General features: G+C 36.1%; 1 protein-coding gene across 1 annotated transcript in view; it reads right to left on the reverse strand.

Annotated features, from left to right (window-relative positions):
• Positions 1-22,065, reverse strand: part of HHLA2 (HERV-H LTR-associating 2) — a 137,817-nt gene continuing 115,752 nt past the window's right edge. The window contains exons 4-6 of the mRNA XM_044669193.1: positions 12,351-12,614; positions 7,375-7,692; positions 1-68 (exon numbers count right to left, since the gene is read on the reverse strand). Of these exons, the coding sequence (XP_044525128.1) occupies positions 1-68; positions 7,375-7,692; positions 12,351-12,614 (650 nt within the window). The remainder of the gene's footprint in view (positions 69-7,374; positions 7,693-12,350; positions 12,615-22,065) is intronic.

Genomic DNA, 22,065 nt, shown 5'->3' on the forward strand with positions numbered 1-22,065 from the left:
CTATTGAGAAGAAGCAGATAATGGCCTTCTAGATTCTTGTAGCTCCGATTCTGTTGGTGTTCCAGGGCCTAAGATATAAAAAGAATCATTTTCAGCTTGTTAGATGCTTCCAAGAAGTGTCATTTTAAAAGACAGTTTTTTTCTTATCATTAAAGTGATTAGAAACACTGTCTCAGTAATTAATGATTTAGAGCAAAGGGGACAGCATAGCAAACTTCATTATAACTAACTTCAAGTTCCTCACTTCCCCCAAACCTTTCAGTAATGTTCCTAACAAATAAATTCATTTCAGTCTCACCTTCTTTACCCACTCCTGTTTATTCTCTGATTCACTGTGTCCTTAACTTTTGCTCTGTCTCACCTTTTGGCTATTTTGCCAGGACTATCTAAATACCAATCAAATGATTGTTACAGATTCTAGAGAATCAAGAACTTGCTGTAAAAAGTTCAGTAACTCAGTGCTTGGTTAAATCTAGTCATCTATTTTTCTCAGTCTTGGAAAACATGCCTTAGAGTAATGCACTTTTTTTTTCAATCCAAAGAATCAATGTTTGACTGCTCTCATAGGCATGGTATACAACCAAATCAAAAGAGGAGGATTCAAACTTAAAATGATGGAGAATGCAACAACTGTCATTTGGGCTAAAAACAATAGCAACCTGTTTGATAATGTATGCTATTTGGCTTCCTTTTTCTATAAAAGGCAAAGACCATGATATATCATGGAAAGAACTTTACTCATATTGATTTATATTTTATTTTTTTTCTGGAACTTTATATACCCAAATTCCAGGAATGCTACTAGAGAAAAGATAACTCTTTTATTGAACCTTGAAATTTAGAATTTGAATGAAAGGAAAATATCTAACCTGTATTTCTGGATGCACGACATTTCTTCCAAATTATTTTTGTTGTTATTAGTACTATAACAAAAAGATAAAATCGAGAAGATTATTTGAACATGATAACATTGGGGAATGAAGGAACTTGAATATGTTTGAAAAGGGGCATGTGAAAGACAATAACTAGTTACCAAGAAGGACAAAGAAAAACAGACTTTTAAAATATTTGCTATTTTGAGAGTATATCAGAAACATGTAAGAAATCCAAAGAGCAGCCACAATAATCTATAAAGGGCGGCTGAAATAAGTCAGGTAATTGAAACCCATATCTGGCAAAACTGTGTGCTATAGTCACTTATTTTATTTTTTTCTTCTAAACATTTTATTGTCCAATTTTCTCTCCCATCTCTTCTCTCCTCTATAGTTTTCTTTGACCAACATTGACAACAACTAGAATGGAACAAAATAAGAGGGATATGATGAATACTACAAGGTTCAGAGTGAATACCGTAATATTTCTGATGTACTTATTAAAGACAAATCACTGAGCTATCTTTTTCTGAGATTCAGTAACAGACAGACAGACAGACAGACAGACAGACAGACAGACACACACACACACACACACACACACACACACACACACAACACACCCCACAGTGATGAATGAGAAATAGACAAGTAAGACCATCACACCTTACTGAAAACTATGGAAACATGAGATTGCATCTAGGAACATTAGCTCTTCTGGAAGCTTTGAACTCATATCTGTAGGCTAGCAGTATTTTTGATGAGTTCATTGCTATTTAATATATTTCTCATAAAGAAACTATATTGTAGCTCTTGAGAAGCATGTGATTTTTCCCACAGGTAGCCTTTAGATTATAAAAACCTCAAGGTATCACTTCTTAACCACTTCTCAGAGCAGAGATATTTTTGGGAAGTAAAGTCTAAAATGCCGGGGACCAATGTCCTTCCTAGTTCTTATTGGACAATGAAAGGGAAGAGACAAAGGAACCTGACTTGCCTTGCCTAACATCCTGGTCATCAACAAAACTTGAACGAACAGGGTAAGTATATGCTGTTGCCCTAAAATCCTATACATGCTAGTGCGTGTTGCTTAGAAAACCTGCAGAATGTGAGATTACTGAACCTAAGAAAAAAATAATATATCATAGATAAGTGGTCAACAGTAACAAATTCTATAAGGTCAAGGAAAATTAAAACGGAAAAGGAACCTTGTATTTGATGAGTAAATGGTCACTGATGGCTTTTAAAAACACAGAAGCAGGATATAAGAGCCAATGATAACATTATTCACCCAATCTCTATACTGGAAACCTTAATGTTATCGTTGACACTTTGCTCTCCTTCCTCCCTTATTTTCTGTCTTGTAGCAAGATCTCTCTCTCCCTCTCTCCCTCATTCTCCTTCTCTACCTCCCTCTTCTCTCTCTCTCTCTCTCTCTCACACACACACACACACACACACACACACACACATACACACACACACACACACACACACATAAACTCCAGATCTATGATTTTATTGGTATAGAGCATCTAGGTATGGTAACTTTACCAACTAAAACTGTTTGGCAAATACTCTTCAATTTATGGGCTTAGAGATGCCAAAGACATAGGTTAAGTGACTTGCCAGGGGCATATAGATAATATGTATCCATACAGGATACTCAAGATTGGCCCTGTGATCTCTTCTAACCTTTCGAATTCTGTGTTACTGTGTCAAAGGCAAGTCTTGAACTGGTCTTCCTCATTTCAGGGTAGCTCTCTTTGCTTGGCATTATGCTACCTCTCATTGCCTAGGAGACAGCTAGGTGGCTCAGTGGATAGAGGGTTGAGTCTGGAATCAGGAAGACTCTTCTTCCTGAGTTAAAATCTAGCCTCAGATGCTTACTAGCTGTGGGACTTTGGGTCAGTCACTTAATTTCTGTTTACCTAAATCTACTGGAGAAGTAAAGGGCAAACCATATGGTCCATGGGGTCAATTAAAATCAGATATGATTGAACAACCAACCTCTCATGCAATATTAATTTTATCCTTGGGCTCTTCTCTTTTCCCATTGTTCTCAAACTAGAATAGGCACCCATAAACCACCAAATAACTACAACTATAGCTTCCTAAGAGCTCTGCTCACTCCACTTGATTCCTCCCACTAAGCCTTTACCTTCTACATGACCAGTCCTGGAAGTGAAACGTTTTCCATATCATCTGCCCCCAGACCCCTCTTTTCCTTGGTTTGCAGGGTACAGGCTTTCCCTCCCAGAACCTCCATTTATGGAGAGAGCTCAGTCCAGCCATCTCTTCATTTCCAAACTGGCTGTACTCCATTGGACCTCTCCAACATAACACCATGCTGGGTACCTTCTTTCCCTCCCCTCTTGCTTTTCTGTTTTTATATTTTGTGTCCCAATCTTGGCTTATATGTTTCCTGAAAGCAAGGACTGGCTTTTTATCTAGCATGTTGCTAGGAACAAAGTAAGTGCTAAATCTATTTGTTAACTGACTAAACTGTCCTTTATACCATCCCAAACTAATTTTCATGATGTGCAGATTTGAATGCATCACTCTTCCAATTAAATACCATCCATTGCTCCCCTTGCCTTCTGAATAAAGTTTAGTTTCCTTACCTAGCATGCAAGACTATCCCACAATCTGGTTCCATCTTACCTTTCTAATTTTTTTTCATCCAAATTTTGTTCCCATAGTCTCTACTTCATTCACATGGAACCTTTCAATTTCTTGCCTCCATGCCTTTTATCATGCTATTCCCTGTGACTAATAAAGCCTTTCTTCCCCCTGTTGACTCACCAAATTTCTACAACTCAAATTCTACCTCTAAAAGTAAACCTTTGTTGAACAATCCCTTGACCCATATTAACAATTGTTTTCTTCCCCATAAAGCACAGAGGAGTAAAGTAGGAAGAAAACTATATATAAAAATCATAAGACTTGGATTCAAATTCTGCTTCACATATGACCTCTGGCAAATCACTTCACCTTAAAGAATCTCTTTGCTTATCTATTAAATCATGGGGTTGAGCTAAATGCTAGATGATCCTTAAGGTCCATTTAAGCTCTAAAATACAATCTATTCACTTTTTAAAAACTCTTACCTTCCATCTTAGAATCAATATTGTGTATTGATTCCAAGGCAGAAGAGCAATAAAGGCTGGGAAATGGAGTGATTTGCCCAGTGTCACATAGCTTTTGAGATCAGACTTGAACCCAGGACCTCCTATCTTGAGGCATGGCTCTCTATCTACTGAGCTACCCACCTGCTCCTGATCTATTCACTTCTAATGCATCAATCTTACCTTGCTGTATTTCAAATTTTTTTATGTCTGACTTTGGAAAGATTAGAAATTGGAAGCTCCATAAAGTGAGGGACAATGTCTTGTTTAAACTTTGCATCTCCTCTTGTAGTTACCACAGTGCCCTGAATAAAATGGTCTCTTAGTAAATTTTAGTTCAAATAAAATAATTCCCTACAGCCATAAGGGGCAGCAGCAGTGGAAAGTCTACTGGAGGATCCTGATGTATGTCTGATCTACCATCTGGAATGTAATAGCCACGGTCCCTCCTTACACCATTTAAGAAGCACATTATGTTGGGAAGAGCACCCTAGTGGAAAAAGGACATCCCCACCAGCAATTATTTATCTTCCCTAGCCTTAGTTTCCTCATTTGTAAATTGAGGTACTTGGGTTCTTAACTTTTTCGCCCATGAACCCTGACTCAGAATATTTTAAATGCATAAAATAAAATACATAATATTGTAATAGTTATTAATTTAAAAAATAAGCAACACTTGATGAATAACCTCTGGACGAGGTGGTTTCTCAGTTTTCTACAAGCTCTGGTTTTACTGTTACTTATTTTGATACTCCCAATATTTGTGATTTAGTAAGTGTGGGTGGTCTTTCCATGATGCAGATTATAAACCCTTTACTTTTATAGTCCAAATAGACATCATTTTGAAGACAATTTGATGATAAATCTTTCTAGATTTGGCTAGATTTGTTAAAGAACAATAGGTACACTGTTTCATTGCTGTGTCATTTTTCAGTCATGTACAAATCTTCATGACCCTATTTGGGGTTTTCTTGACATAGAAACTATAGTGGTTTGCCATTTCCTTATCCAACTCATTTTACAGATAAGAAAACTAAGATAAACAGCGTTAAATGCCTTGTCTGGGGTCACATAACTAGTAAGTTCCTTAGGCCAGGTTTAAACTCAGGAAGATGAATGTTCCTGACTCCAGGTCTGGCATTCTGTCCCCTGGTGTCCACTAGCTAGCTGCCTCATGCATACTATTTACCAATGGCTCTATCTTCAATATCTTTTCAGACTTGAAGAACTCTTCCAAAAGTCTTCATATCTCTGGCAGAGCCTTCAAGAACATAGCATTACATCAATACCATAAAGAAATATTGCACTAGACTTTATAGACTAAGTGATTTTTCAGTTGGACATTGAATCATTTGGCGAGGTGGCACAGAGTAATGTATAGGTCAGGAAGACCTGGGTTCAAGCATCACCTCTGACACAGTAGCTATATAACTTTGGACAAGATATCTAACTTCTTAGAGTCTCAGAGAAGAATCTTAGGATAAATGTATAGCTCTCTGATCCATGGAAAACTGCCCTCAACAAGTCTTTGGTGATGTGTCACATGAACTATGTTTATATAGATGCCTTAAGAGCTACCTCAAATTCTATATGAAATGTAACTCGTGCAAAAAAAAAAAAACAACACCAACAAAAAACTTTGGCTAAAGGTAAAATATCACAAATGTACACATACATACACGTAAATACCAATACTAAATCTATATACCTATCAGAAGAACAATTCCCAAAATTAACCATGGAAGGTAACTTGGTAGGGAAGAACTTCCTTCATGTGACTCTATATAAAAAGAAAGATAAATTGTTAAGTAGTTGGGTAAGCAAAAAGATTACCAAAGCTATTAGGTGCTACAATTCAAACTTTAACAGTATTAAAAGAGTTCTAAAAAGAAAATAGGATTCAACTTGATTTAGCCTGAAAACTAAATTGACCAGGAATTCATATTGATAAAATTTAAAAGACAATGACATCTTAGCAGAACTGTTATTTGAATTCTGGATACACCTTGAAGTGGTGAGAGCAAAATGAACATTAAATACAAAAATATGAAGAATTAAGAGAGGCATGGGAAGTTTTTTGTGAACTAATTCTAAGTGAAGTAAGGAGAAGCAGGAAAATAATATCCATTATAATAGCAATGAGGCTCTCTCTAACATTTTAGGTATTGCTTACATTACCCCTGAATTGCCATGGAGTAGGAGTTCTATTTATTTGAAACTTAATGAATGTAATGCCTTTTTAAAAAAAAAAACACTTTTGCTTCTTACGCACCCAAAATATATTTCTTTGGCCATTGGCTTTTATGAATTTTGCCTGGGAGGGAAAAAAATCATCTGATATCTATTGTCTCTTAATTTGGGACAGTAATGCAGTGAGAAAAGTCCCAAATTTGGAATCATAGAACTTCATTTTGAATGCTGACTATTGTACTCACAATTTGTATATTCCTGAGCAAGTCACCTAATCTCTTTGGGTCTCTGTTTCCTTATCTGTAAAATGAGGGGGTTAAACTAGATGTTCTCTAAAAGTGTCTTCCAGCTTTGGATCTGTGATTTTCTGAACAAATAAAACAAAGTGGAATGCTTTGTAATGATAATGACCAAGTTGTCCTGGTAAAAAAACAGAAAAATATACCTCATCTGCTCCTATACAGTGGTAGGGGATAATGGGTGTAGGACATTACATATTATCAGTTATTATAAATATGTTGTTTGATTTTGCTAAACTGCTTTTTTGTCTTTTTCCTGCATTCTTCATCACAAGGGATAGCTTGTTGGGTAAGGAGAGAGAGATATTTTTTGAAACCTAAGTTATGTGAAACAAAATAGGTCAATATAAAAATTTTAATGGAAAAAAGACCCCCAAGTTAAATGTGTCATGATTTTTACTGTTCTTTGAGGACATTTCTTAATTGAACATTCATCGAGAAGACTATCTATATACTAAGACTACCTGACCTAAAAGACTAGAATGTTGATTGTGTGGTCTCTAAAGAAATTCTGTCACATAGCATTTCTTTCTTTCCAGGGTTGTCTCAGAGTACATGCAAGCTATCTTGGTTACCTACTCTTGGTGCACTTTTGAAGGAATAGGGTAGGAGTAGCAGTGATCTATCTCATTTTCTCAATCCCAACATCCTCTATATTGACCTGGTATAATGAAAATTATCTCAATTTGTTTTGCAAAAGAAGGGCAATCAATCTTACATATTGTAAGAACCAATGCTTGATGAACATGGGGATTCTTGGATCAGGTTAAGATTAATTTCCTTGCCAAAATCAGCTCTTCATTTCTGGCTTAATGATTCATGTATTTCTATTGACATGCTTTACATATTGATAGTTCCATCCTATTGCCAAATGTGGTAACTTACCAACGCTCAAAAATTGCATAGTGAGCTGAGTATAGTTTACTGATGAAATATTGCAGAGGTAATCCCCATTATCTGTCGGAGCAGGAGACTTTAAAGTTAAAGAGAAGTCATTCTTTTCATGAGTTAGGTTTTTGGCCCAAGAGAATCGACTATCATAAAGCTTTCTGCTTGAGGAGCTGGAAAAGGATGCCAAGGTTGTAGTGGATGTGTTTTCCACTTTGGACCAAATAACATGTATGTTTTTCTCTGGCAAAAAGTCCTCATTTTCAAGTTTACATGGGAATAAAACTTCTTCACCTTGTTTTTTTAAAAGAGTATCTAAAAAAGAGAGAGATTGATATAGTACATGGGTTAAATTGATTTCTTACCATATTTTTATTTTCTTTTCAAAGATTTAATAAGAAGTCAAGTAGTAGCCTGCCATGATATATAGAATGAGGAAGACCCATTCTTGGATCTTGGAGTCAGGAGGACCTGCCTTTAATCTCTACTGGTTGTAGGAACATGAACAAGTCATTTAACCTCTGAATTTCCTCAGCATTTCTGTTAAGATTCTATATTACGGAGGAACCTATAGTCAGAAAGATCAGGTTCGAATCTGGCCTCAAACATTTCCTATCTTTGCGACCCTGGGTGAGCCACTTAGTACTGATTGCCTAGCCCTTGTTATCATTTTGTCTTGGAATTGATACTGACAGAAGGTAAATGTTATTTTTAAAAATAAATGAATGAATAAATAAATTTGGTTTGGAGAGAGTAGACTAAGAGAAAAGGTTAACTTTCTAAGGATGCTCCAAGGAATTAAAATACATATTTTAAATGTTCAAACCCTATATACTTTTCTATTGACACCAACTATAGAAATTTGGCCAGAAAAATACTATGGTTTTTCAGTCTCTTTAATAGATTTAATAGATGGTTTGGAATTATCATTGAGGTCAATTTTTTCTCTGTGAGCACCTTTGGTATTATAAAGATTGAGGCACGGAGGTTAAGGAAAACATCTATAACTCTTACTATCCCCATGAGATATTTAGGAAAACTTTGATAATATTACTTTCTTTTGAATGAAAGCTGGAGATGAAAATAGTGAGTTGGGGGGGGGGAGTGGACTGATAGTGAAATGAGCAACCTAGTTTGTAGATTTAAAGGAAGAGACAAAAAAGCAAAAAAATATGATAGCTGAACCCCTGTGAATGATATTTGAAAGGCTGTGGGAAAATGAAGGGTACTATTAGATTAAGAAAGGGAAGATGTCCCAATTTTCAAAAATGGGAAAATAAAAGCCAGCAAATAATAATCCAATGAGCTTGACTTCAATTCTTGGGAAAATTCTAGAACAGACATGGTCTGTGAAGATTTAAAAAAGGAAAGCAGTGATTGCAAAAAGCCAACAATGCTTAATCAAGAATAAGTCATATTAAGCTAACCTAATTTCTTTTTTTTAAGGGTTACTGGACTGGTAGATGAGGGAAATTCTGTTAAATAGAGTTTACCTTGATTACAACAAAGCTTTTGTTATAGTGTTCTTGTGGAAAAGATAAATAGCTGTTGACTAGATGGTAAATCATTTATATGATAGGTAAAAAGCTAATACTGTTTAAAGATTTTGAGTTGCACTGAGAGGTATGCTGCTAGGAACAGGGAAGTGAAATTTCCACCTTCTACCTTTCTACAATTTCTACCTTCAGCAAATCTCATCTGAAGTACTATGTTCAATTCTAGGTGCCACTGTTTAAGAAATACATTAATAAACTAGAAAATGTCCAGAGGGGCACAACCAGGGTCTGGGGTCCATGTTGTATAGGGATAGGTTGAAAGGACTGGGAATTTTTAGCCTAGAGAAGAAAAGACATAGTGGGGGAAGAGAGAGACATAGTAGCTGTCTTAGAGAATTTGAAAAAAATATCAGACTTATTCCATTTGCCCCATAAAATAGAACCAGTACCAATGGAGAGAAATTGTAAAGAAGCGAATTTAGGCTTGATGTCAGGAAAAAAAACATAAACTTCCCAAAAAATAGATGTCTAAAAATGATTTAATCTTTCTTTAGAGTTAGAAGATTCCTCCTCATTAGAAGGTTCCAAACAGAGGTTGAATGACTACTTGTCATGTATGTTGAAAAAGAATTTTTTTTATATATTGGTTGGATGAGAGGGCCACTGATGTCCTTCCTTCTGAAATTCTGTATTTCTGTGAAAGTGTAAATAGGGTCAAGTGGAAATTGGAATGACATGATCTGCCTTAAAATTATATAGACGAAAGAGTCAGAGCAAAAGTTAATGACTGGGTAAGAATGGGTACATGAGAGCAGATAAAAAGGTTGCTGTTATAAAGTTAATGGAAGCATAATAATTCTTTTTAAAATTTCTTTTAAAAAGGAGAACTGGAAGAGTAGGAGGTTGATAAGTGGTAGGGGAAGAAGTTCATGTTTAATTGCTTTTTGAATTTTTTCAAATCTTATTTCATAGGCTGTCTGATCATGTTGGCCTAAAAATGGATATTACAGTGGGGATTCATACATTAGGTGGGGTATGAACTTCTGAGCTTCCTTTCAATTATGAAATTTTTTTAGCCAGCTTCAAGGAGCCTGGCTTCAAGGAAACATGGCAAATGTGGTAAAGCAATTAATAACAACAAAACATGAGTGAGGTACCTAGCATAGAGTGGGCCAATGTCTAAGGAAGACCTGAGCTCACTTGCAGCCTCTAAAATATTGAGTATGACCCTAGGAAAGTCACATATCCTTTTGGTGACTCTCTGGAACAAGTGCCAATCTCTCTTGGTAAAGGATGTTTCCTCCCCAGGAGTTCCTTCCTACAATGAAATTTCAGATCAGTAATCCAGTTAACATGCCTTTATTAAGTACTTATAATGTATCAAACTACTCTGCTAGGTGTTGGGAAAGAAAGGTAAAAACTAGATCCTCATCCTCAATGAGATGCCTTTCTAATAAAGAAGAAAACATCTGAAAATTTTACATCCAAGATACATACAGTGTAAATGGAAGGTAATATCAGAGGGATGGCACTAAATGGAAGGGGGAAGTTGAGGTGGAAAAGCATACTTCTATAGAGTGTTAGATTTTAATCATCTTGAATGAGGCCAAGGAAGCCTCCTTGATAGGAGCATAAGAAGGGAGACACAGGGAACAAACAGTAAAAAGGTACAAAATTGGGAGATGGCATGCTATACACATGAAAAAGAACAAGAAAGCCAGAGTACAGAGGGAGGAGTAAAGTATAAGAAGAATGGAAAAGGCCATGTTGTGAAGGGCTTTAAAAGCCAAAAAGAAGATTTTATAAGTAATCCTAGGGCCCATAAGAAACCCCTGGAGTCCACTGAGTAAGGGAGGGATAATGGTATAAATGGTCAGGCCTGCCTTTAGTAACATTGCTTTAGCACTGAAAGGAAGATAGAGGGAAGAGATACTTAAGGCAAGGAGACCAACCTTGCTATATCAATAATTCAGGTATGAAGTGATGAGAACCTACATCAGCATGGTGACTTATGTGAGTAGATGGAAGAGAATGCACATAGATATATAAATACAGACATAGACATAATAGTTATTGACATGGATATAGTCACAGACAGAGTCACAGTCAGTCATCATCATAGGCATAGATACAGCCATAGACATAATAGTTATAGACATAGATACGGTCACAGACATAGTCACAGGCACAGACATCATCATAGACAAAGACATAAACATAATAGTTATAGACATGGATATAGTCACAGAGTCACAGTTAGTCATCATCATAGACATGTATACAGTCATATAGTTATAGACATAGATATAGTCACAGACATAGTCAAAGGCATAGACATAGTCACACACAGACACAGTCATAGACAAAGACATAGACATAATAATTATAGACATGAATATAGTCATATATAGAGTCAGTCAGTCATCATCATGGACATAGATACAGTCATAGACATAATAGTTATAGACATAGATATAGACACAGACATAGACACAGTCATAGATATAGTTATAGACATAGATATAGTCATGAACATAGTCACAGTCACAGTCATAGACACCATCATAGACAAATACATAGACATAATAGTTATAGACATGGATATAGTCATAGACATAGTCAGTCATAGGTATAGACATTAACTTGGACATAATAGTCATAAATATAGACATCATCATATACATAGACATAATAATTATAGACATAGATATAGCCATAGACATAGTCACAGTCATAAATATAGTCATAGGTATAGACATCGACATAGACATAATAGTCATAAACTTAGACATCACCATAGACATAGACACATTCATCGACATAATAGTTATAGACATAAATATAGTAATAGACGTCGACACAGTCACAATCAAAGTCACAGGTATAGACATCATCATAGACATAGACATAAAAGTCACAGACATAGTCAGAGACAGACACATATATAGATATGTAGATATAGATAGATGAGGGATGTCTAAGGGTACAAGAATTGGGACATTTCAGACTAGATGATCTTATGCTGATATCTCAAATTCAATCTATTTAAAACAGATCATTATCTTTTTCTCCAAACTCTCCCATATGTAAGCATATATATGTCATATATATAATACAAATATATACACATAGATGTATGTATGCATATAGTCACATTAGGTACATATACATATGTGCATACATACATGCACACACCAATAGACAAAACATAGGTACATGCATATATATAATGCATAGTGATACATATATGTACACAAATATATATATATATACATACATGGATGCACATTTATCTAGATCTCTGTATTATTTTGCTTCATTTTCATCAGTTCCCATATGTTCATTTCTTATCTCTAAGTAGATTGAGGGATCTTCTGCTATACTCAGCAGCCCAAATATACCGCCCTTTGAGATTGATATGGAGACCCTTCTGTGTTCTTAAACCCTCTGTTGTAGTTTGTAGCAGTGGGAACTCACCTGCTTTCCATTTCCCAATCCATCTTTGATTCAGTACCAAATTTTCAATAATGCATTGGTAAGAGGAATTTGAGTCTGCGATATTGAGCTGACTTTTAACAGAGAAGGGAGGTTGAGATGAAATTTCTTTTATGTTGCTTTTCCGCTTGGTTGCATTATTTTCTGTCCACGTTATATCTGGATGGGGATAAGCCCCTAACAGAGAGCATATTAAATAAGTATCTCTGTTCTGCCTTCGATACTCCATTACAGCTCTGGTGAAAGCTGGGAAGAGAATGAAGAAAGTGTGAACTTGGAGCTATGTACTCTTTAGTTGATTGCGGAGCTGGTACAGGTCTTGAAATGATAAAATATAAAAGTTGAATCATAAGAGCAAACACAAACATGTCTATAAAGAAAAGCACTCTATAAAATATCTTTAAGCAAGCAGTCTCTTCCTTGGATAATAAATGAGAAAATGCTAATTATATACCACATTTTCTGGACATCCCCAACTCCCTGGAATATAGCTGAGAACACAAAAGTAAGCAAAGGGCATAAGTAGTCAAAATAGGTATCTCAAAAGCATGTACTTTAAGATTAGGCACTATTTTTAGAAAGAGCCCCTCTGAGAGTCTATTTATGCTTACTTAAACACAATTTCATCAGACTCATTTATTTAGTCTCACTGTATACCAGAAATGCTGAGTTATGAGACTAGTAGAGGTAGGTATGCTGATAGTAGCAAGAAGAGACTTCCAAAGATAGAGAACATTCCAAAATATAAAATGAATGACTTTGATTATATCAAGTTTAAAAGGTTTTGTACAAACAAAATCAAAGCAACCAAAATTAGAAGGAAAGCAATAAACTGGGAGAACGTTTTTATTACAAAATTCTCTGACAAAGGTTTAATTTCCCAAATATACAAGGAACAAAGTCAAATTTACAAAAAACCAAACCATTTCCCAATTGACAAATGTTCAAAGGACGTGAATAGGCAGTTTTCACATGATGAAATCAAAACTATCAATAAGTACATGAAAAAAGTATTCTAAACCCCTCCTGATTAGAGAAATGCACATTAAAACAACATTGAGGTACCACCTTATACCTAGTAGATTGGCCAATATGACAGTAAAAGACAGTGATAAATGTTGGAGGGGATGTGGCAAAATTGGGACACTAATACATTGATGGTGGAGTTGTGAATTGGTCCAACTATTCTGGAGGGCAATTTGGAACTATGTGCAAAGGACTTTACCCTTTGACCCAGCCATTGTGCTGCTGGGTTTGTACCCCAAAGAAAAAATAAAGAAAAAGACTTGTGCAAAAATTTATAGCTATGCTCTTTATGGTGGCAAAAAATTGGAAAATGAAGAAGTGCCCCTCAACTGGGTAATGGCTGAACAAATTGTGGTATCTGATGGTGATGAAATACTATTGTGCTGAAAGGAATAAAGAACTAGAGGAATTCCATGTGAACTGGAAAGACCACCAGGAATTGATGCAGAGTGAAAGAAAAAGAACCAGGAAAACATTGTACATAGATACTGATACATTATGGCACAATTGAATGTAATAGACTTTTCTTCTATCAGCAATTCAGTGACCCAGGACAATCCAGAGGAACTTATGAGAAAGAATGCTATCCACATCCAGAGAAAGAACTGTGGGGACAGAAATGCCACCACAAAGAGAATGGCTATAAATATTTTTGTACAAGTCTTTTTCCTTATTATCTCTTTGAGATACAAACCCAACAATGATATGGCTGGGTCAAAGGGTAGGCAAAGAAACAACCTTCTAACAAAAAGTCATAATCAAGTAAAGAAAATTCACATAGTCATGTCCAAAAATGTTCATCTCTTTCTATACTTTCAGCTCTGTCTGGCGGGTTTCATCATCAGTGTTTCTACTCACAGAAACAGGAATCTCAGTAATTGCATTGATCAGAATTCTTAAGTCTTTCAAAGGTGTTTTTCTTTACAATATTGCTATTTATTCTTCTGGTTTCATTCACTCAATTAAGTTCATATGTCTTCCAATGAGTCTTTAAAATTGTCTCTTTCTTTATATCTTATAGTTCAATAATATTGCATTAAATTCACATACCAAAGATTAATTATTTAGCCATTCCCCAACTGATAGACACCCCCTTACTTTCCATTCCTTTGCTAAAACAAAAATAACTGCTATGAATTTTGTTGTTGTTCAGTCATTTCAGTCATGTCTGACTCTTCATGACCCCATTTCAGGTTTCTTGGCAAATATTTTGGAGTGGCTTGCCATTTCCTTCTCCAGCTTATTTTATAGATCAGGAAACTGAGGCAAACAGGGTCAGGTGACTTGTCCAGGGACATACAGCCAGATTTTTAAACTCAGGAAGATGAATCTTCCTGACTCCAGGCCTGGTACTTTATCCACTCTGCCACCAAGCTGCCCCACTGCTCTGTATAATCTTGTACTTCTATTTTCTTTTCCTTTTTATTTGAACTCCTTTAGAGATAAACCATGGTATTGCTGAATCAAAAGACATATACAGTTTAGTGACTTTGGGGATACAGTTCCAAACTGCTTGTCATAATAGCCAGACAAATTCACAGCTCCCTTAACATTAGTGATTAGTGAGCCAACTTTCCCCAAGCCCTTCCAACAATTATTATTTTGAATTTTTTTCTTATCTGCACAAATCTGATAGTGAAAAGTTGAACCTCAGAGCTGTTTTAATTTGAATTCCTCTTATTATTGGTGATTGGCCATCAGTTCAGTTCAGTCATTTTATAGTTTGCATTCAACTCTTTGTGACCTTATTTGGGGTTTTCTTAGCAAGGATATGGAAGTAGTTTGCTATTTCCTTCTCCAGCTCATTTTACAGATGAGAAAACTGAAGCAAACATGTTTAAGTGACTTGCCTAAGGTCATACAATTAATGTCTGAGGTCAGATATGAATTCAGGAAGATGAGTCTTTCTGACTCCAAGCTTGGTACTCACACATCTGTGTCACATAGCTTTAGCTCTCCACCTTTTTCCCCCCATATGGCTATTGATATCTTAGGTTTCCACCTTAGGTTTCAGAGCTGCCAGTTCATATCCTTTAACTATTATCTATTGGGGACATGATTCTTGTTCTTATATATCTGAATCAATTTCTTGTATATTTTGAAAATTAGGTCTTCACCAGAGAAACTTGTCACAAAGATTTCCCCCTAGTTTCTATTTCCTCTTGACACCCTTCCCAGTAGCCTCTTCACAAGTTTAAAAAAGGTATGAAAAAGAAAAGACACCAGCACCACTGGTTTATAACAGAAGCAATCTATTCCCTTCCATTGTTTCTCTTTTCTCCTTTTTACTAGGCCCAAGATCACTGTACTTACTTTTTTCTCTAAAAAAATTGAAATGCTTGTCTTTTCTTTTAAAATATGAATCCTTCTTGATAAATAACCCTTCAAAGCTGAAGTTTGTTTTGATGGTAGCTATTCTATCCCAGAATTTTCCTCTTCACTTCATGTCCCACTTTATCCCCATCAGTTTTTCTTTTGAGTTTGATGTCTTTCTATACCAAATTCTCTGTGTGTAATGGATATTTGGAGGTGTATGTTGAACTCTCTTTTTTCTGGTTTTGACAAGAATGAGGTTCTTTTGATGCTTGCTCTTCCATATATTCTTCCATATTTGTATAATCTTGTAAAACACCCCAGTTACATGGAATACCAAGTTCCACCCTTTCTTTATCCTTTGTACATTAATGTACTCCTTTTACTGCTCCTCTCCCCTTTTTTTGGCTTCTTAAAACCATTGGAATGAAATAATTCCTCTATTCCATTATGCCTTCTATTTACCTTATTTAACTCACTCAATGTCCTCTTCAAGACCTAACAGTTCTCAGGGTAGCTAGGTGGCTCAGTGGATTGAAAGATGGGAGGTCTTGAGTTCAAATCTGTTCTCAGATATTTCCTAGCTGTGTGTCCCCTGTTGCTTAGCCCTTACTGTTCTTCTGCCTGGGAACCAATACACAGTATTGATTCTAAGATGGAAGGTAAAGATTAAAAAAAAGACATAATGGCACTGAAGTGACCTTTGTTTCTTTTCCCTACCCCCATCCACATTAGGATATTAACACTTTATTATCAAACAGCCCTTTATGCTTATTTATATAAATTTATCTTCTCAAGTTTCCCTTAATTCTTGTGTTTGTTCCAGAATTTCTACTTTTCATCAGGAATGCTTGAAAGTCTGCTATTCCAGTGATATCAGGTGCAAATAGACACAGATCCTTGCCAGGAGGATATTAACTTAGAAAACCCAAATTAATATTACCTTTTTCCTAATTACATTTTAATTAAGTACCCAGGAGAGTGCTGGCCAGCATATGCCCAAGTGTTTAATTACTCTGCTCTATTCCATTAATGATCCATTTTCCCTCCTGTAGGATTACACTCAGTTTTTCAAGTTAAGTTATTCTTCATTCTTGGTTATTCTAAGGCTGTATTTTTTTGTATTGTGGAAGATTATATTTCTAGATAGTTTGTGTGATCTTAACTATGACTTCTGGCAAAAACTCTTTCTGACTTTTTGTAGTATAAATATTTTTGATGTGTAAGGTCTAGAATTTGGCTATGACCTTCTTGGCACTTTTCTTTTTGAGGCTCTTTATAAGAAAGAATCAGTGGATTTTTTTTCCGTTTTTACTTTGTCCTTTGGTTCTAATTGATCTGGACAGTTTTCATTCATTTTTTGTAATATACTGTTGAGGTTTTTTGGGGTGATAATCATTGTTGGAAAACAGTTTCAAAGAATCAGATGATTCTTAAATTACTTCTATGTAACCTGTTTTCCAAGTCAGTTATTTTAGATATCAGATATCTTTTTCTAACACATTCTATTTCTTCAATCTTTTGATGTTGTTCTAATATTTATTGTAGTCTTATGGAGAAATTGATTTATATCACACCTATGTTAATTTTTTGGAAAACCCATTAATTAGGTTGAATTTACAACTTTCTCTTCTAAACTATTCTCCTTCTAGTTCTTTCCTCTTATTCTATTTTCTTCTCTTCATTTCTTCCAGGTGTTTATGTAATGTTTGTGGAAAATTTATTTTTTCTGACTCTGCTTGAAGTTATTGCAGATTTACCCTCTTCTTCTTAGTTGGTTTTTCTTTATGGTGATTGGTGTCTTCTTGGGCTTAGTCGTAGCTCAAGTGTTAAATCCTAAATTAAGGCTTTGTTCTAGGACTAGTCTCTATCTTCTGATGAGCCTTTGGGTAGCAAAGTCAGCCTTCCTTGGTCTTGTCCTGAGTCAAATGGGTTCCTGGGCTTATAGCCTCTTTGCAAGATGTATGTAGAGCAATGATAAATTTTAGGTCCCCTTTAGTCTTTAAGATTAATAGCATTTTCAGAGCCTTCTATGATTTCCTAGGGCAGAGTTTTATAGACTTTTAAGTCCTTTCATTCTAAGAATTTCTATTCTATGCTCAATTGAAGCTATTCTCATAATGTCACTGCTATTGTCAGTGGCTTCCAAGGTCCCTGTGATGGATTTCATGTGGCTTTCTCCTAGGAATGTTTCATTCTTATTGTCTCTGCATACAGAGCTGTAATGGCCTTTGTTGTCTCTGGTCACCTACTAGGAAGTTTCCATCTTGTTTGCCCCTTTCCTATTTCCCTATGGACTTCTGACAGATTTTTAAAAATACAGTTTTCGAGTAGATAAGATCACTTACTCTAGCTGGACATTGTATTCCTTGTACTCCCATTTTGTAAGAAAGAAAAACAAATACTGGAAAGCAATTATCTGAGCCATTCTGACATTTATTTATAGAAAGTTATCTTTTACAATTTAAAGCAGTCATTTTAGCTAGTCATGCCACAATGATACAATTGTGATCATACCACAATAATGGATATTCATAATGATAATCCTGAGTTACCAAGGAAAGTTTGCAAATGTTTCTGACCTCTTGAACAAATGATCTGGGAAATAATTTATTTTAGAAAGATATTTTAGTGTACTAGTAATTAAAAGGACAAACTTAAGTTATGCATAAAATTAACTAGGTGAAATAATTTATTTCCTAAAAGTGCTGATACGAACCTCTTATTATCCCACTAACCAAAAAGGCTATTAAAAGCACCACTCTAGGGTTCCAGGTTAAGATGGAGGCAGAGTAAGAAGCAGCTCTTAACCTCTCCTGACCGAAACACACAAAACTCCTCAAGGGGACATAAAAACAAGTCCAGATGAACGGAGGAACCCCACAACAGGGCACAGCGTGGAAGGTACGTGGAATCGGGCATTACCATGCTATAAAGGGGTGAAACAGCTCTCACTAAATTGTGGGCTGAGCAACCACCCCACCCCCACCCCCTCCACACACACCACTTATAACGCCAAAGCCAGCTAAAAAGAAATAGAGCAAGTTTGGGGCACCCATCGAGTCATTGGCAGCTCTGGGGCCTGTTCCTGAGAGCAGCAAGATTTAGGACCCCAAAAAGCTAAAGAACGCACACAAACACTGAACATGGGAGCAGGGCACAGAGAATGAACGCAGGGCGCAGAGCGCGGGAACAGAGCGCAGGCGCGGGTGGAGGCGTGGGTGGAGGCAGACACAGCCACAAGCTAAAGCTCTGAAACCCTGAGTGGGGAACCAGTGCAGATGGGTATATGACTGTGGAAGCAGCTCCCTGAGACTTGTAAAGAAACCTCCTGCAGAGGATCAAGCAAGGGGGTCCACCAGGGGGCTTGACCTTGGAAAAAACCAGAACTCAGACCTCAGGAGCCAAAAGACTGCGGGCAGACCCTGAGCGCGAGGATAAACCTGAGAAGCTGTTGGGCTAATGATGGCTACCCAGCCTCAGGAAGTTCAGAAGAGAAAGATTAACAACAAGAAAAAGAAATCTTTAACACTCAACAACTTTTACACAGAGAAAATCCAGACAACCGAACAAACAGAGGAGGAGAACAAACAAGCATCCGGACCCTCCTCAAATGAGGAAAACGGGTCACAAGCTATGGAAAAGTTCAAAACTGAGATTTTGAGGAAAATGGAAGAGATCTGGCAAGAAAATAACAGTTTAAAAGGTAGAATCTTGCAATTGGAAAGTGAGGCTCAGAAACCAAATGAACTGAGAAGCAAATTGAACACCACAAATGACCAGATTGAAAAGGAATACCAGAAGATTATAGCCGAAAACCAAAAGATCATAGCCGAAAACCAATCCTTAAAGGCTAGAATTGAGCAATTAAAAGCTAATGATCTCTCAAGACAACAAGAACAAATAAAACAAAGTCAAAAGACTGAAAAAATAGAAGGAAACATGAAATATCTCAATGAGAGAATGACAGACCAAGAAAACCGTTCTAAAAGAGACAATTTGAGAATAATTGGTCTTCCAGAAAAACCAGAAATTAATAGAAACCTGGACTCCATACTAACAGAAATTATTCAGCAAAATTGCCCTGAAGTCCTACAACAAGAGGGCAATATAGACATTGAAAGGATCCATAGAACACCCGCGACATTCGATCCAGATAAGAAAACGCCCAGAAATAGAATTGCCAAATTCAAGAGTTTCCAAGCAAAAGAAAAAAATCTTACAAGAAGCCAGAAAGAAAAAATTCAAATATCAAGGAGCACCAATCAGGATCACACAGTATCTGCCAGCCTCCACGCTAAAAGATCGCAAGGCTTGGAATACAATATTCAGAAAGGCAAGAGAGCTGGGCCTGCAACCACGGATCAACTACCCATCAAAATTGACTATATATTTCCAGGGGAAAGTATGGGCATTCAACAAAATTGAAGAATTCCAGGTATTTGCACAGAAAAGACCAGGGCTAAATGGAAAGTTTGATATCCAACCACAAAAATCAAGAGAAATATGAAAAGGTAAATAAGATACAGAGGGGAAAGAAAGAAAACTTATAATTTTTAAATTTGCCTTTTTAAGGACCTCAGTGAGATCTAATTATCTGTATTCCTATGTAGAGAAATGTTATATATAATTCTCTGTAGTGAACTCTATTCACTATTATAGTAATCAGAAGAATAATTCACAGGGTGAGGGTGGAACACTAAATAATCTAAGATGACATGGGGGAAGAGAAAGAGGGGGTGAATAGCAGGGGACACCAAGAGAAACTTGAGTGAATAAGAAAGATAGGATGTTCTATTACACACAGGGAGGGCATGGGAAGGAAAGGGGACAAATACTATTATAAGAAGGAGAGGAAGAGAGCATTAAAAGGTAATAATCAAACTTTACTCTCAGTGTAATCAACCCGGAGAGGGAAGAGTAGCTATACTATCCATTGGGACATAAAACTCTTATCTAACCCTTCTGATAAAGTCAGAAGGGATAAACCAAGGGGAACAGGGGAGTGGGGAGGTCAAAAAAAGGGAGGGGAGAAGAAGGGGGAGGGAATTCATAAGGCCTTTAAAAACAAAAAGAGGGGGAAAAATAGGGGAGGGGGTAGAAAGGGAAGTTAATCAAGGGAGGGGATAAGGAATAGCGGTTCAATAGCAAACCACTGGTTGAAAAGGAAATAGTATAAGAAAAAGGGGGTAGGAATAGGGGAGGATACGAAAATGTCAGCAAATGCACAACTGATGATTATAACTCTGAATGTGAATGGGATGAACTCGCCCATAAAATGGAAGCAAATAGCAGAGTGGATTAGAAACCAAAATCCTACCATATGTTGTCTACAAGAAACACATATGAGACGGGTGGACATACACAAGTTTAAGGTTCAGGGCTTGAGCAAAATCTTTTGGGCGTCAAATGAGAAAAAGAAGGCAGGAGTGGCTATTATGATTTCTGACAAAGCCAAAGTAAAAATAGATATGATTAAAAAAGACAGGGAAGGTCATTACATCCTGATTAAAGGTAGTATAAACAATGAGGAAATAACACTGCTCAATATGTATGCACCAAGTGGCATAGCACCCAAATTCATAAAGGAGAAACTGGCAGAGCTCAAGAAGGAAATAGATAGTAAAACCATACTAGTGGGAGATCTAAATATTCCTCTTTCAGATCTAGATAAATCAAACCGAAAAATAAATAAGAAAGAGGTAAGAGAGGTGAATGAAGTCCTAGAAAAATTTGATTTAATTGATTTGTGGAGAAAAATAAATAGGGACAAAAAGGAATACACCTTCTTTTCAGCTGCACATGGCACATTCACAAAGATTGACCATGTTATAGGGCATAGAACCATTGCAAACAAATGCAAACGAGCAGAAATAATAAATGTAACCTTCTCAGATCATAATGCAATAAAAATAATAATTAGTAAGGGCACCTGGACAGGAAAATCAAAAACTAATTGGAAATTAAATAATATGATTCTCCAAAACCAATTTGTCAAAGAAGGAATCATAGAAACAATCAACAATTTCATTGAAGAAAATGACAATGAGACATCCTACCAAACTCTGTGGGATGCGGCCAAGGCAGTACTCAGGGGGAAATTTACATCCTTGAGTGCATATATTAACAAATTAAGTAGGGTAGAGATCAATGAATTAGGCATGCAACTCAAAAAATTAGAAAGCGAGCAAATTAAAAATCCCCAGATGGAAACTAAATTAGAAATACTAAAAATCAAGGGAGAAATTAATAAAATCAAAAGTAAAATAACTATTGAATTAATAAATAAGACTAGAAGCTGGTACTTTGAAAAAACAGATAAAATAGACAAAGTACTAGTCAATCTAATAAAAAAAAA

This window comes from Gracilinanus agilis, chromosome 3 (assembly GCF_016433145.1).
Source record: "Gracilinanus agilis isolate LMUSP501 chromosome 3, AgileGrace, whole genome shotgun sequence".
Lineage (NCBI taxonomy): Eukaryota > Metazoa > Chordata > Mammalia > Didelphimorphia > Didelphidae > Gracilinanus > Gracilinanus agilis.